The sequence below is a fragment of the Bidens hawaiensis genome, unplaced genomic scaffold (genome assembly GCF_021521415.1).
Source record: "Bidens hawaiensis isolate Kalapana, Puna unplaced genomic scaffold, B.hawaiensis_p1.1 tig00024014_1, whole genome shotgun sequence".
NCBI classification, from domain to species: Eukaryota; Viridiplantae; Streptophyta; class Magnoliopsida; order Asterales; family Asteraceae; genus Bidens; species Bidens hawaiensis.
This window is the reverse complement of record NW_027493783.1, coordinates 147900-161945: the sequence shown is the minus strand read 5'-3', so window position 1 is coordinate 161945 and position 14046 is coordinate 147900. Positions and strand designations below refer to the sequence as shown.

At 34.2% G+C, this 14046-nt stretch overlaps 2 protein-coding genes across 2 annotated transcripts; both read right to left on the bottom strand.

Moving 5' to 3' along the window:
- Positions 1–1784: 1784 nt before the first annotated feature.
- LOC143568574 (cytochrome c oxidase subunit 6b-3) lies at positions 1785–5387 on the bottom strand. Its single transcript, XM_077054699.1, has 4 exons — positions 5210–5387; positions 4122–4210; positions 2141–2222; positions 1785–2000 (listed from the first exon to the last, which is right to left on the bottom strand). The coding sequence occupies exons 1-4, from the start codon at positions 5216–5218 to the stop codon at positions 1947–1949; spliced, it is 234 nt and encodes a 77-aa protein (XP_076910814.1). The 5' UTR covers positions 5219–5387; the 3' UTR covers positions 1785–1946.
- A 1604-nt stretch (positions 5388–6991) lies between these two features.
- Positions 6992–13246, bottom strand: LOC143568577 (protein FLX-like 4). The gene is made up of 4 exons (XM_077054702.1): positions 13042–13246; positions 9589–10095; positions 8241–8380; positions 6992–7450 (listed from the first exon to the last, which is right to left on the bottom strand). Exons 2-4 carry the CDS (start codon positions 10089–10091, stop codon positions 7203–7205), a joined length of 891 nt encoding a protein of 296 aa, XP_076910817.1. The 5' UTR covers positions 10092–10095; positions 13042–13246; the 3' UTR covers positions 6992–7202.
- Between the last annotated feature and the right edge of the window lie 800 nt (positions 13247–14046).

Genomic DNA, 14046 nt, shown 5'->3' with positions numbered 1-14046 from the left:
GATTGAAGAGTCTTAGAATCTTGAAGAATATTTAATGATATAATTAGTTTATTATTATAAGACAAGTTAGTCTAATTTTATTTAATCCTATTTGTTTTGGACTCAAATTATGTATTTAAGTTTGTATAGGATTGGAACCATGGGTTTTATATATACCCTAGGTTCAATGTGTTAGCCATTATCAAGTTTTTCTTGTTTGTTGTTTTCTTAATAAAAGAGCCGTAGAGAGTTCTACAAATCTCGTGTTCGTGTTCTTGATTTACTTGTTCAAAGTTTAACAGGTGAAGGGACAACGGTCCTTTGGAAAAACAAGTAATATCATCTGCTTCTAGAATCTATTCTAGTTAGAGGTGGAAAAAACAGGCGAGTTGGTTACAACTTTTATGGATGATGGCAAGGTTTGCGTCCAAGGCTATGAAGTGAAGCCAGGCCTTCCATATCTAACACTAATAAGCCTAGGTGCAGCCCTACAAGGGGCGAAATGATTATTTGGTCAACCGAACAAGTGACGTTAAAAACCATCAATTTGGTTCGGGTTGAAATGAGTCACTTTAGAAAAAAAGTATCTAAATAGGATTTTGTCAATGGCAGCCACAACGATGGAGCGGGCAAAGGTGTCCATGGAGGTAGCAGCGGCGGTGACGATTGCGTCAACGCAACGAATATGTGATTGGACAAACAAAGGTCATAGTGATGCTAACTTATTTGGGCCTATTTTAGTTAGCAAATTATTTAATAGTTACGTGTTCTCAAGTAAACCCTAATTGACCCGTTGACTGATTTGAGATGACCCAAATGAACCCGTATTCAATTTATTTTTGCCCAAAACGACCAATTCTTTGAAGAGTGAGTCATGGTATCTCCCGCGTTCTCATGACACGTGACGAAAATGAAGTGATGTGACCGTTGTAGCCTATACCACCGACACCATATTTTCACTATAAGAAGTACTATTTAGATACTCATTAATCTTTCTTATCCGGTGGACCGCTGGGGTTTGTTTCAACAGACGCTGACATATTTTCATAAAATAAAAGTAAACAAATTAGGCTAAACATAAATTGTTTATGGAACTCCATCACAACAAGATCATTTGAACATTTGGTCTATTTCGACTATTTTTAAGCTGGCTCTTAGGTTTCTTTGTTTATTATGTGCATACGTTTATGATGGTATTTAGACCTTAAGTTGGATAGTGTTTACTTTTAATTGGTGTTAATTTGTATTCATTCATCTTCATGTATTTATTAATGTTTTGTGTTTGTTTTGAAATATTAACAAACGAAAACAAACAAATGCATTCGTATATATGTTTAAACGAACATAGACAGACCTCTTGGTTGTCTGGTTCACTGCGAGCTTGTGTTCATGCATTTGTCCTTTCAATGTTATAAAATATCAGCCTCGGTGACATTATGCCCCAACGTTAAAAACAGGCTTTATGTTCATGAGAGGCTGCGAGCTCAGAGTGAAATTCAGAGTTGGACTTTCAAAAGAGATTTTTCAAGCTAATTTCAAACAAGCCACGAGATATCTATATAGTTAAAAATACATGTCATGAATTTGAGCATGATAAAATTCAATATATAAAAATTTCTACTGTGAAAATATATGATGGCATATCATGTCTTTAGGGGATATGACAGTGATCCTAAAAAAAGAGGTTAAAAGTACATGGCAAAAAAACCGGAAATGGTATTTGCCAGCGATGTTCATAAACATCATCAGTTCACATATCGATTTGACAGTTTAACGATATCCATGAGCTAGCGTTTTCATTTTTAAAAAGTTGATACAAAATTATGCTTTTGAAGATAATAAAATTGTTCAAAACCGGCCCAACGAAACATAAAAATGACAAGTCTTATTAACCAGCCAGTCTTAGAGACAAACACTGAAGAAGAATTAAAATCAAAGAAATAATATCCATGCCAGGTCAGCAACCTTCACAGAGGACCTGGAAATATCCCATTCTCCCTCTGCTCATTCCACTTGTCAACCTACAACACCATCATAAAACACTCAATTTAATAATCCAAAAAAAAACATAGCTTTTAACGGGTCAACAGGTCAACCCGATTAAAAGTCATCCAAATACAGGAAAACACAAATAGATTCTTATTGTAATAATATTGCTTACCCATTCACCCGGGCAAAGAGAGCGGTAAAATTTGGCAAACTTCTGGCATTCAGAAGCATCATCACCCTTAGCCGCAACACATCTGCAGTTGATCATAAATTAGCAATTGCTCAAAAGAAAATAAAAAAATTCAACGAATTATTAAATAAATATGTATATAGCTTCATAATAGAGTGTGAATTATTAAATAAAAATGTATAAAAATGTATATGGCTTCATAAAACTTCTGGCTCAATGGTAGAGCATTCACTTTACTAGTGAGAGATCACTTTACTAGTGAGAGGTAGGGGGTTCAAACCATAGTTACATAAATCGCTCACAGACCCACGATTTTCGAATTGGTACGTTGTGTACCCAATCGCAATTCTCCGGCGTTCCGGTCGCCGGAGAATTCGCGAACCAATTATCCGGTACGGTTCGATCCATAAAACCCTAATTCGCGAACCAATTGACGCTGGTCCGTCGCTCTAATTGATTATGAATTCGCGATTATACTCAATTGAAATCGGGACAGTGGATTTATTTGGGCGGGATTCCAGATTTGGCTCAATTGAAATCGCGAACCCTAAAACGATGGTGAAAGCCGCTGCTTTTTTTTGCAGTTTTTTTTCATAAAACTTCATTTTTCACCCTCAAGTTTGTATTTTTATTAAATATAACCCTATACTTTACTACTCAAATTTATTTTACAATATAGTATAGCTATTTCATAAAATTACATTTGAATATATGTGTATATATATAAATAATAAAGTAAAAATTATATTTTTAAATAACTAACTTTAAATTTGAAAGATATATAACTTATATATTAATTTTTTTAATTCCCTCGAACAGCACTTCTTGGTACATCGTACCGGTTCGTACCGAAATGAACCTACCCCCTCCGTACCGAATTCGCCTAGCCTATCGAACCGCGTACCCGTACCGGAGCGCACCACGATTTATGTGACTATGGTTCAAACCTCACTATCACCAATTTATATGGGAGATATGAGGAATGACCCTTGCTTGCAAGGGTTCGACTTATCCGGGGAATCCGTCAATAGGTGGACCGCTAGGGGCTCCGTCCGTCCGGACTCGTGGCCGGCTCGGGCTACCTTTAGCCAATGGGGGCCGCGTACGAAGTACCCAGCGTTACTTAGTTGGTCATTCCAAAAAAAAAAAGAACTCAGGTCTCTTTTATCGAGGCTTCAACAACTTCAACCCGTTTACTCAAAATGGGCTGATTTCGGTTATTACCAGGATCAAATGGGAAAATATTGGCAAAGAGTAAAAAGACTGAAAGCGTATAAACCTCCTAAATTCATTTTATTTTAATAACAGATATATTACTAAAACATCATGTCATCATAATTTTTGTAATCAAATTTGACAAGCTAACCATTTTTTTTTAATATTTAGGACAAAAACTGTTTCAGTTCAGCCCACCTAAGCCCGGTCTGTTTCGACCCATTACCCAAACTGCCAGTCCTGACAACAGTTTACATTTACTTTTAGTGACTTACACACTACATTTATCGTTAACTTTAATTCATTTTTACACTATTTTCATTTATTTAGTACAATACATCAATTTAGATAAATTATTTACTGACAAAGTGTTTATTTTTTATAATAGGGTATATAAATGTTTACAAAGAATTTGATTTGGTATAAAAACAACTTGATTATTAAAAATAAATGTAAAAAGTAGTGATGATCTAGAAACATAAGGATTTGTCAGTGCTATCACAATTTGATACTTGAAGTTTTTGTGAGTAATTGGGTGTCATTGAAGGATGGGTAGAAATCTGATGTGGCAATTGACTTGGCGCGTCTGTGCGTGCATTTAGCCCTTCACACCGGTGATGGTTTTACAAGTTTGGACCCAACTTATCATATTAAATGTTAATGAAAGTAACACCATAGATTACTAAAAAATAGTTTAGAAATTCTAAGATCACTAAAAGCGACATATTAATTAGTGCTGATAGCATACCTGTGAAACTCTACATAGCGAGTGAAACAATGCCTGCTTTGGTTTGTTGTCGGGAAACGGTAGTCAGCTGGTGCGGTTTTCAATTCGATCTGCAAGCAACATCAACAAAACCATTTAACACGGGACAAAATAGTCTAAAATTGGTTCTTTTATAGGCATAAACATAATACTATTGAAAGAAACACAAATATAAGGCCAAAAATACAAAAATTGGCCAGATCAGAACATATTGACGTCTCCTTATAAACATAACTGTAAGTATAAGGATAACTTTAATGCCATACATCTCAAGTAAAGATTAAACTAATATGTTTGTTATCATTTTCTTTTACCACGAAACCGAAAGTAAAGTCTTCAAGCAAGTTAACTTTCACTTGTTTCAGTACTCTTTTCTTTCAACTAATGGAAATAGATACTCGTTCTGATTTCATTTTAGCGTTTAACATAACTTCATCTTCTTCAACTGACGAACTGACCGCACACGAAAGGGGACTTGTTTGTGTTTCTTCGTTTAAGATTAACCGAACAAACGCTAAAACGAACGGATTTTCGTGACTGTATTCATTCATTAAGAACACATGTTTGTTCATTTAATAGATAAAAGAACTAACACGAACAATAAAATGAACAGATTTTATTGTTCGTATTCGTTCGTTATGAAAATGTGTTTGTTCGCGTTTGTTCATTGATAGATAAATAAAACATAAGCAAATGAACAAACAAATAATAATAATAATAATAATAATAATAATAATAATAATAATAATCGTATTCAGTGTTTTAAACAATATTCAATTCATAATCTCCATAACCATACCACCATATTATCAACAAATGCGAGATTATTTAACCTAATTCCATTTCTCACATTACCGAAAACTAAACCTAGATTCTATTCAACCAAATCGTCAATTTCAAAATCAAATTAGGATTATTAATAACCTAATCGTACGGTCAAATCATGAATCTATTGATCCGAAAAGGCGAGAAATAGCGATGCGGATTATAATAAATTTATAATCGATGAGTTCATGAATTGTAAGATGAATGTAAAACATTAGAAGAAACATATTATTATTATTGAATACCTCAGCCATGGATGATTGATTGATTAGAAACGAAACGAAGATGATGATTGATGAAAGCTTTAATTACAGCGAGCAGAATAATATTATTATTATTATTATTATTATTATTGGGGAAAATTTGTGCGTTTGTTGACGAGACCAAAATGATTCAAATGACGCAAACTAGAGAGAATGTTTACTTTTGTATCCCTCCCTCTAGTTTCAATAAATTTACACCAACCACCAAAACTTAGAAAGAACACTTGTAATTAGTTAAAACAAGCAGCAGGGTGTTGACCTTACTGGAGTGTCCCTTTGTCGGGCTCATGGACAACCGGTTTGTAGCTAGACAGGTTGTGGTGAAGGCAGAATTAGAAAAAGTTGTTAAGCATGAGAAAGCTTATGCTGAAAATCAACACGTTTTCATTCTCTCTGCTTCTGATACATTTGGGCTCCTTGCCCCCAAAATTGATGTGTTCCTGAATAGATGTCGTGCACAGTAACTCAACGACGATGAAGAATCCTAACTTTGTTTTTAGTATGATCGTTTTGCCATTTAAGAGGAGTTGCGGCACAGCTTGTTGACCGCTTACCTATATTTTTATTGAAGTTGGATCCTTTTTTATTAAAAATCTATTAAGTAACTAAAAAAATTAAAAAAAAAAAAGTTGTAACATATATCGTAACTAATCATTGCACATAATGGTAAACTACTCGTATTTTAAGATGGTATGGGTGATAATACTACAGTGGACTAAGGAGCATGTTATAAGCAATCTTGGTTCGGTTCGAGAAATTTTGGAAGTTCCAACTAAACAATAGGTGACAACGAAAAGATAAGTAGTGTTTATCTCTCAACCAAGATCATCTGCTTTAACTTTTCTTTTCAAGTAAAAGACTCAATACAGTTTTAAAATTTTTTTGCCTTATTATGATTTGTAGTGTTTATATCCTATTTCTATTGTTATAACAAAATAAAACCAGTATTGGCCAAAATAGGTTCAAATCGAAACGAGTCATACTAGTTTAGGTTAGCACACAAATACTTGAAAAACATGTCAGTGTCACAGATCTCCCTATTTTAGGACATCCTTTTTAGTGATTCATATCACCAAATTGAAAGTGACATTTTTCATCACTAATTGATTCCTAAAGTCTAGCCTATCATTTATTCATAGCATCTTTATCTTCTTGATGTCCAGACATCTTTTCGTTCTTTCCTGTCATATCATGATATGAACTTCATCTTTAATTCAACTCTTGTCACTTGATGCAAGGGCATATATTTATCTTGTTTTATGACTTGGTTTGCATTATCTTTATTACTTGGTACAGCCTATAGATGGGAGTTTCCAACATGTGTTTGAGAAAGATTAGGGGCGACTCGGCTAAGAACAAGGTTTATCTTGGTGTCACAAACCGCCCTCGACTTATGTTTCTGTAACTACCCTTGCCAAATAACGCCTCCAATACTACTGCATCGTTACACATAAATTGTCTAGAATACTACGTTCTATAACTTACTCCACAGTCCACACAAACTAATATTTAACAAGCCATTTCTTATCCAGCTATTTATCATGCCATCATCATTTTCCGGCCACTATAGTCTAAAGCAAGCAACGAAACAAGATTCACAGAGATCATTTCAAAAGACATAATCCATAAGTCCCAAAAATAAGGATTTGTTATCGATTTTAATCCGTCGTAAACTGTAATTTGTTCTTTCATGACTACATACAATTAAGCTAAAAAAACAAAAAAGGATTTGAATTCTAAAATAAAATTTCTCAATAACTATGATGATAATAACTTGATTCTTACCAACAATTTAACAGTCATAAAAAGATAATAATGCCAAAAAAGAAACTAATTCCCCAATTCTGTAAAATCTAAACCTTCTACAACATTTAGTTGATGGGGATGGGGTGCCATCATCAAGGCATTACATTTCATAAACAAGCACATATATTTGAACCATAAAGAAAAACCCTAGACTACTCTTGTAGCATGTTCATGTCCTAGAGTTATATGGCGCTGGTCCTCTCCACTGCGGTCCAGGGTGGCCAACACCATAGGGAGCCATATGTGGTGGTGGTGGTGGTGGCGGTCCCCATTGAGGACGGCCACCCGGACCACCAGCTAGTCGAGGATCACCACCACCATAGAGAGCATGATGATAATTTCCATACCCGTCAGCATAACCGCCTCCGGTAGGAGGTGGTGGGTACCATTCTCGGTCCATGTGGGGCATGTTTGGTGCTGCATACGAAACAAACATTTACTTATGATCGAGTCAAATTGGATAATATTTATTTATACTAATAGAGAGTGCATTTTTTATCGCTTACTTATAGGGCTGTCACTTTTACCCGAAACCCGAAACCCAACCCGAAAAATCTCGTACTCGAACCCGAACTAACCCAAACCCGAGAAAGACTAACCCGAACCGAATTAATTCGAGTTGGTTTTCGGGTTTGATTTATAAGTTTCGGGTCAACCCATAAAACCCAATAAACTTTTAGTTTTAAAATTAAATATATTTTTAGGTATAATAGGCTTAGTCTTAGCCACTAAATTTATTAGAGCCGACTCAAATCAATTGTTGTCATTCTAACTATTATGGATCGATTGTTTATGGTTAATTTATGTTTTTCGTTTATTACTAATAGCAACCGTAATCAAACAGCCAAATCATGGCCGATTGAAGAAGATTATGTTCGGGTTAGTTACTTAGTTTTATTCTTCTTTTGAATTGTTTTATCAAGTTATGTTGGTTTATTATTTGATTATTTGCGTTACGAGCAAAGAAGAATATGTTGTTTTAATTTTAGCATTGAAGTTTTTTATTTTTTTTTTTTGTTTTGTTCTCTAGAATACTCGAAACCCGATTAACCAAACCCGAAAAAACCAGAACCCAAAAATTCCATGAGAGATTTGGGTTGGGTTTCGGGTTAAGATTTAAAAATTTGAAACCCGAAACCCGAAAAACGAACCCGAAGAGCACCCCTACTTATTATGCTTACTCTATTAAAAGAAATAAAAAATTTACCATTTGCCCGCTTCTCGGTGTTAAACACGTCAGCTCGTATCCTCTCAATTTCTCTTGCCATCCCCAAAAGATCTTTATCCGTACTTTCCAATTGTGCCGCTTTCTCCATGTTTAACTTTTCCTCATGCTCAAAAATCAACCTGCACAAAAACACACCAAGAAAAAAAGATTTAAAGTTCAGACCCGCCATTAAATTATAAAAAGGTAGCAAAATGAGCAGGTCCAGTTGGTTGAGTCAAGAGTCAAAATGATTAAATGAGTACTTTGTGTTGAAAACATTGTTTTTTATAAATAATTATCTTAAAAATTTTATGTTATTTCAAAATACTGAACTGAGTTCTTTAATAAAAAACTTAGAGGTCTTGTGCAAACTTTCTTCAAATTTAGAGGTGTGAATGAATCGAGCCACTCATGAACTACTCGAGATCGGCTCGCTAAAACTTGAATTAAACCGAGGTTAAACAAGCCCAAGCCCAGGCTCAAGCCTTAACATAAGTGTAACGCCCTGTTCTTGAGTTTTTTTAAAGGAGGGAAAGGAAAGGAAAACTAAGGATAGTTAAAAAATGGGTGTTCTTGAGTTTTTTTTAGGATGGAAAGGAAAGGAGTAGGAGGAGTTAGGAGGGATAAAATTGATGTTTTTTCCCAATAAATTATCCTCTTAAAAATGGACTGATTACTAAGGATAACATAGTTATCCTTTCCTTTTCTCTAATTTCCTTCCAACTCAAGAACACACCTAATTAAAAAAAAATTCCTTCCCTTCCCTTCCCTTCCCTTTCTTATCCTTCCCTCTCCTTTCCTTTTCTTTCCTTGGTTAAAAAACTCAAGAACAAAGTGAGCTCAACTGCTCGAGCTGAGTCGTGAGCTTAAACAAGCCTACTATTTATATCATTTTATTAAATATATTAACTATACCGTTTTATGATAATTATTATTATATATCAAAATAACAACAATAATAAGTAATAACTAATTAATATATATTATGTTATATATAAATAATAGAATTAAAATGTGTTAAAAATGAAAATGTATAAACTTTTTATATATAATGAACGGGCCGAGCCATGCTCGAGCTTGAAAAACTACTCGTGAGTTGAACTCCAGCATTTGAAATAGAGCTTTAAACGAGCCGAGCAAGTTCGATCTCTCGTAAGTTAAAAGAGCCAAGCTCGAGCTCTTAAAAGTTAAATGAGCTTGAGTTCTCGTAAGTTAAATGAGCCAAGCTCAAACCTATTGACAAGCTCGGGCTCGGCTCGTTTACACCCCTCGTTTCATTCATTAGTAAACCGGTCAAAACTTCAACCTAGATATATAAATAGCCAGAACCCAAATGTCATATACTAACCTTAACTTCTGGTGTTCTTGCTTCAAACCATCAAGTTCTACTTTCAGTTTGGGTAAACCTTCCACCTCAGCACGTATCTTCTTCAACTCTTGGCTCGACTTCTCAATTTGAGCAATCAAATCCTGCCTAGTCACCACCAAAGCCCGGGCCTCAGCATGGGCCTTCTGAGCTTCTTTCTTCACAGTATCACCCGCTTGAATATCAACCTCCATTTTTGCAATCTTATCGAGTAATGACCGAATCTGAGCATCACTTTCAGCTTGAATGGTTCCAATGTGAGCCTTGAGTTTTTGAATATCTTGTGTCGTGGCCACTAATTCTTGGCGTAAGGCTACATGAGTGGTGGCAAGTCTTTGGTTGTCACTGGCTAACCGTTCTAGTTCAGATGGCTGAGCCACCGGTTTGGTGTCAACACGCTCAAGGTATAGACCGTGGCGCATCATCCCAGGAGCTTGGGCTGAACGACTTCCGTGTGGAGGTGATCCATATCTTCTTGAAGACATTTATCTGTTTGATGAGTTAATACATTAGACATGATTATAAATAATACTAATTTCTTTAAATTTGAAAAATATTAGTTAATAACACGTTATTTTTAGTAGTTTTCTTTTAAGAAATATGGAGAATGTGAAATCTTTTGCTCTAAGAAATAATGATCACTTGAACATGACATTAGTGATTAGACCAAGCATGGAACTTAAACAGAGTGAAAAGAAGTATTTTTTAGACACCATTCAAAAAAGTTGAAGTTGATCCATACATACAGTTACAATTGCTAGAAAATTTAATAACATGTGCAATGAAAAGTCAACCATTCGCCTAAAGTTAGGCGGCACAATTAATTATAACACGCCGGCACATTATTGAATTCTTTCCCTTAAAATGTTACTTCCATTATAGCAAATTGTTTTTCCGTAAATATACGGCACACACGCCGTTAAATATGTAAATATGGAAACTAAAATGAAGGAGCTTCAATGCAACGTATCCACATTACTTACAAAACAAGATTGCATACAAGAATAAACGATAAACTAATAAAGCGTTTATATACTCTTTCAGTAACCCAATATCCCAAACAAAATGTTCGTCAAAGCAACTTACCACTATCAATTATCCTTTACAAATGCAACCGTTAGAGCATACAGTATATACTATATTAGGGCAAGGCCCATTGATTTAACCCGTTAGGGTTCTTGGCTCTCGGCCTATATATATACAAACCATCTCAATAATTTATCTTTTTTAACTTAACAGAAACAATTGAATTTAAAGCAAAATAAAGCTAGTATTATTATCATCATTAGGTGTGAACTTCATCTCAAGCTGGTGCAATTTTATGAACCGAAAAGACTGATAGAACATAATGCACCATCAATCTATTTCATCTCATAACTAAATCCCCAATAACATATAGTCCAAAATGTAAATTCATTCCAAAACAGCAGTGTAATAATAACAAACTAACAAGCTGCATATAATACAGTATTAAAATTAGAATTCAAAATTATCAATAAAATACTTCATTTCACCGCATTTTCTCATGTAAACATTAATATAAGTCATTTAGGTAACGAGAATAATGGACAATCCATTTTATGCTGCAAATAACTATAGTTTCAATTTCAAAACACCAAAACTAGAAAAACGATCTCAATAAGATATCTTGTTTACCTTAGCAGAAACGATTGAATGAATAGCTAAAAGAATAAGGTATTAATAATAGGTATGCACTTCATCTCAAGCTGATAGAACACAATGCACCATGAATCTATCTCATATCATAACAAAACCCAAATAATACAACGTCCGGAACGTAAATCCATTCCAAAACAAAACACTAGCACTGACAAACTAACAATTTGCATATACTGCAGTACCTAACCAAAATTCCTAAACCACCAACCAAAAATTTCACTATGTTATCATGTAAAACCGGATTCTAAACATTAAATCTCACAACCAAAACGCAAACCCTAACTAAACAACAAAATTGAGTTATTTACAACAATTCACAATTCAGTTTACGTTACAAACACCTAGGGTTTCAATATCAATTTTAAAACCTTGGGTTCCAAAACCAAAAATAGCAAAAACAATCAACTAACAACGCGATCAAAACTTTACAGAAAATTGAAATAGCAAAAACTATTGAGTTCGACGTAGATGATACAGAGCTAAACGATGTTAAGAAAATATATTATTTACCTTAACAGAAACAAACGCATTAATGGTTAAAAGAACATTATTATTAGGTATAAACCTCATCTCAAAACTGTTGCAACTTTATGACCCAAAATCCCCAATAACATACGCTCCGAAACGTAAATCCATTCTAAAACAACACAGTAACACTAACAAACTAACAATTTGCATATAATGCAGTACCGAAACTAAACTTCCCCAACCATCAACACAAAATTTCACTGCATGTTGTCACGTAAACCGAATTCTAAACACTATTTCTCACAACCAAAACACAAACCGTAACTAAACAATAAAATTGAGTTAGCTAACAACAATAATTCGCAATTCAGTTTACGCTGAAAATACCTAGGGTCCCAATTTCGAAACCTAGGGTTCCAAAACCAAAACTAGCAAAATGATCTAATTAACGCAGCGATTAAAACTTCACGGAAATCAAAATAGCGTAAACTATGAGTTCAACATAGATGATACAGAGCTAAACAATCTTAGTAAAATATCCTATTTACCTTAACAGAAACAACTGAATTAATAGCTAAAAGAACATTATTATTATTAATAATAACAGGTATACACTTCATCTCAAACTGTTGCAACTTTACGACCCAAAAATGCCGATAGAACACAATGCACCACGAATCTATTTCATATCATAACAAAATCCCAAATAATACACGCACCGGAACGTAAACCCATTCCAAAACAAAACACTAACAAACCAGCAATTTGCATTTATACGATCTGGAACGTAAATCCATTCCAAAACAAAACAGTAACAGTAACTAACCAACAATTTGCATATAATGCAGTACTGAACTAAACTTCCTATTCCTAACTCATCATCAAAAAATTTCACTGCATGTTATCACGTAAAACCGAATTCTAAACACTAATCCTCACAACCAAAACACGCAAACCCTAACTAAACAATAAAATTGAATTACCTAAAAACAATAACTAGAGACGGTTTCAAACCCTAAAAAAGTCAAAACCAGTTTATGATCGGTTTCGGTTCAGTTAGAGAGAATTACAAACAGTTCCAAACCGGTTTCTACATAATCGGTTTGAAACCGGTTCGATTATCTAACAATAATTGAGAATTCAGTTTACGTTACAAACCTAGGGTTTCAAAATTATAAGTATTTGACTGATCAAATAAATTCGGCGATGAAAGGTTTTAAAAGCAATCGGAATAACGTAAAGTATTGAGTTTGATGTGGAGGTATAGATATAGAGAGTGATGTGTACCTGTCACGGTGAACGAAACTGATCGGTGATCGGCGGTGGTTGGTCGTCGGAGGAAGAGCCACGGCGGAGGACGGTGAAAGGATATTATTATTATGAGATATTATTATTATTGAAGTTTGGGGGTGAGATACTTTTTATTTGGTCTTTTTTTTATTATTTTAGGAAAAGTACAGCCTCAGCGCTGAGCTGGATGGCCTAAACTCATCAGCGAAAACCATTGAGAAGGTAAGGGAGTTCAAACTTGGATATTCAAATGTTTCGGATGGTAAATTTACTATTCGAATCTGTATCTGAAATTTCGGATTCGAACTTGAATTTATATCTGAGTTCAAACTGGTGTAAACTTTTATTCTATTTAAGTCACTTAACATTTATTTAATGTTTCAATCCTATATATTTTACATGGATAACAGATTATCCAGGTTTATTATGCAATCCTCTTAAGTAACAAGTATTTACGGTGCACTCCTCTTAAGTTACCAGGTGGGGTCAGGCTAAACGTACCCCCTGGTTGCTTGTCATACCCCCCCCCTGGAAAAACCAACTTTCATATTACCCCTTAAAATCATATAATTACTAAATTGGCACAAAATTAAGGATTTCATATTTTTTTTACAAGTTGCTTTTTTTATGATTTTCGGGTTTAGGGTTGGTTTGGGTTTAGGTTTTCAGGTTTAAGATTTAGGGTTTAGGGTTCAGGTTTGGGTTTTAGGGTTTAGGGTTTATTTTGTAAAAGATAAAGAGGTAAAATAAGGATATTATAAATATATATATATATACTATTAAAATTAAAGAAAAGATATTATAAATATTTTTTTTACAAGTTGCGTTTTTTTATGATTTTCGGGTTTAGGGTTGGTTTGGGTTTAGGTTTTCAGGTTTAAGATTTAGGGTTTAGGGTTCAGGTTTGGGTTTTAGGGTTTAGGGTTTATTTTGTAAAAGATAAAGAGGTAAAATAAGGATATTATAAATATATATATATATATACTATTAAAATTAAAGAAA

Coding starts and splice junctions, on each gene's coding strand:
- LOC143568574 (XM_077054699.1), bottom strand. Junction 2,223..4,121: donor CGCTATGTAGAGTTTCACAG/GTATGCTATCAG, acceptor GATCAACTGCAG/ATGTGTTGCGGCTAAGGGTG. Junction 2,001..2,140: donor CTCTTTGCCCGGGTGAATGG/GTAAGCAATATT, acceptor ATGGTGTTGTAG/GTTGACAAGTGGAATGAGCA.
- LOC143568577 (XM_077054702.1), bottom strand. CDS start 10,091: ATGTCTTCAAGAAGATATGGATCACCTCCACACGGAAGTCGTTCAGCC. Junction 8,381..9,588: donor CAAGAACACCAGAAGTTAAG/GTTAGTATATGA, acceptor GTTTTTGTGCAG/GTTGATTTTTGAGCATGAGG. Junction 7,451..8,240: donor CACCGAGAAGCGGGCAAATG/GTAAATTTTTTA, acceptor TTTCGTATGCAG/CACCAAACATGCCCCACATG.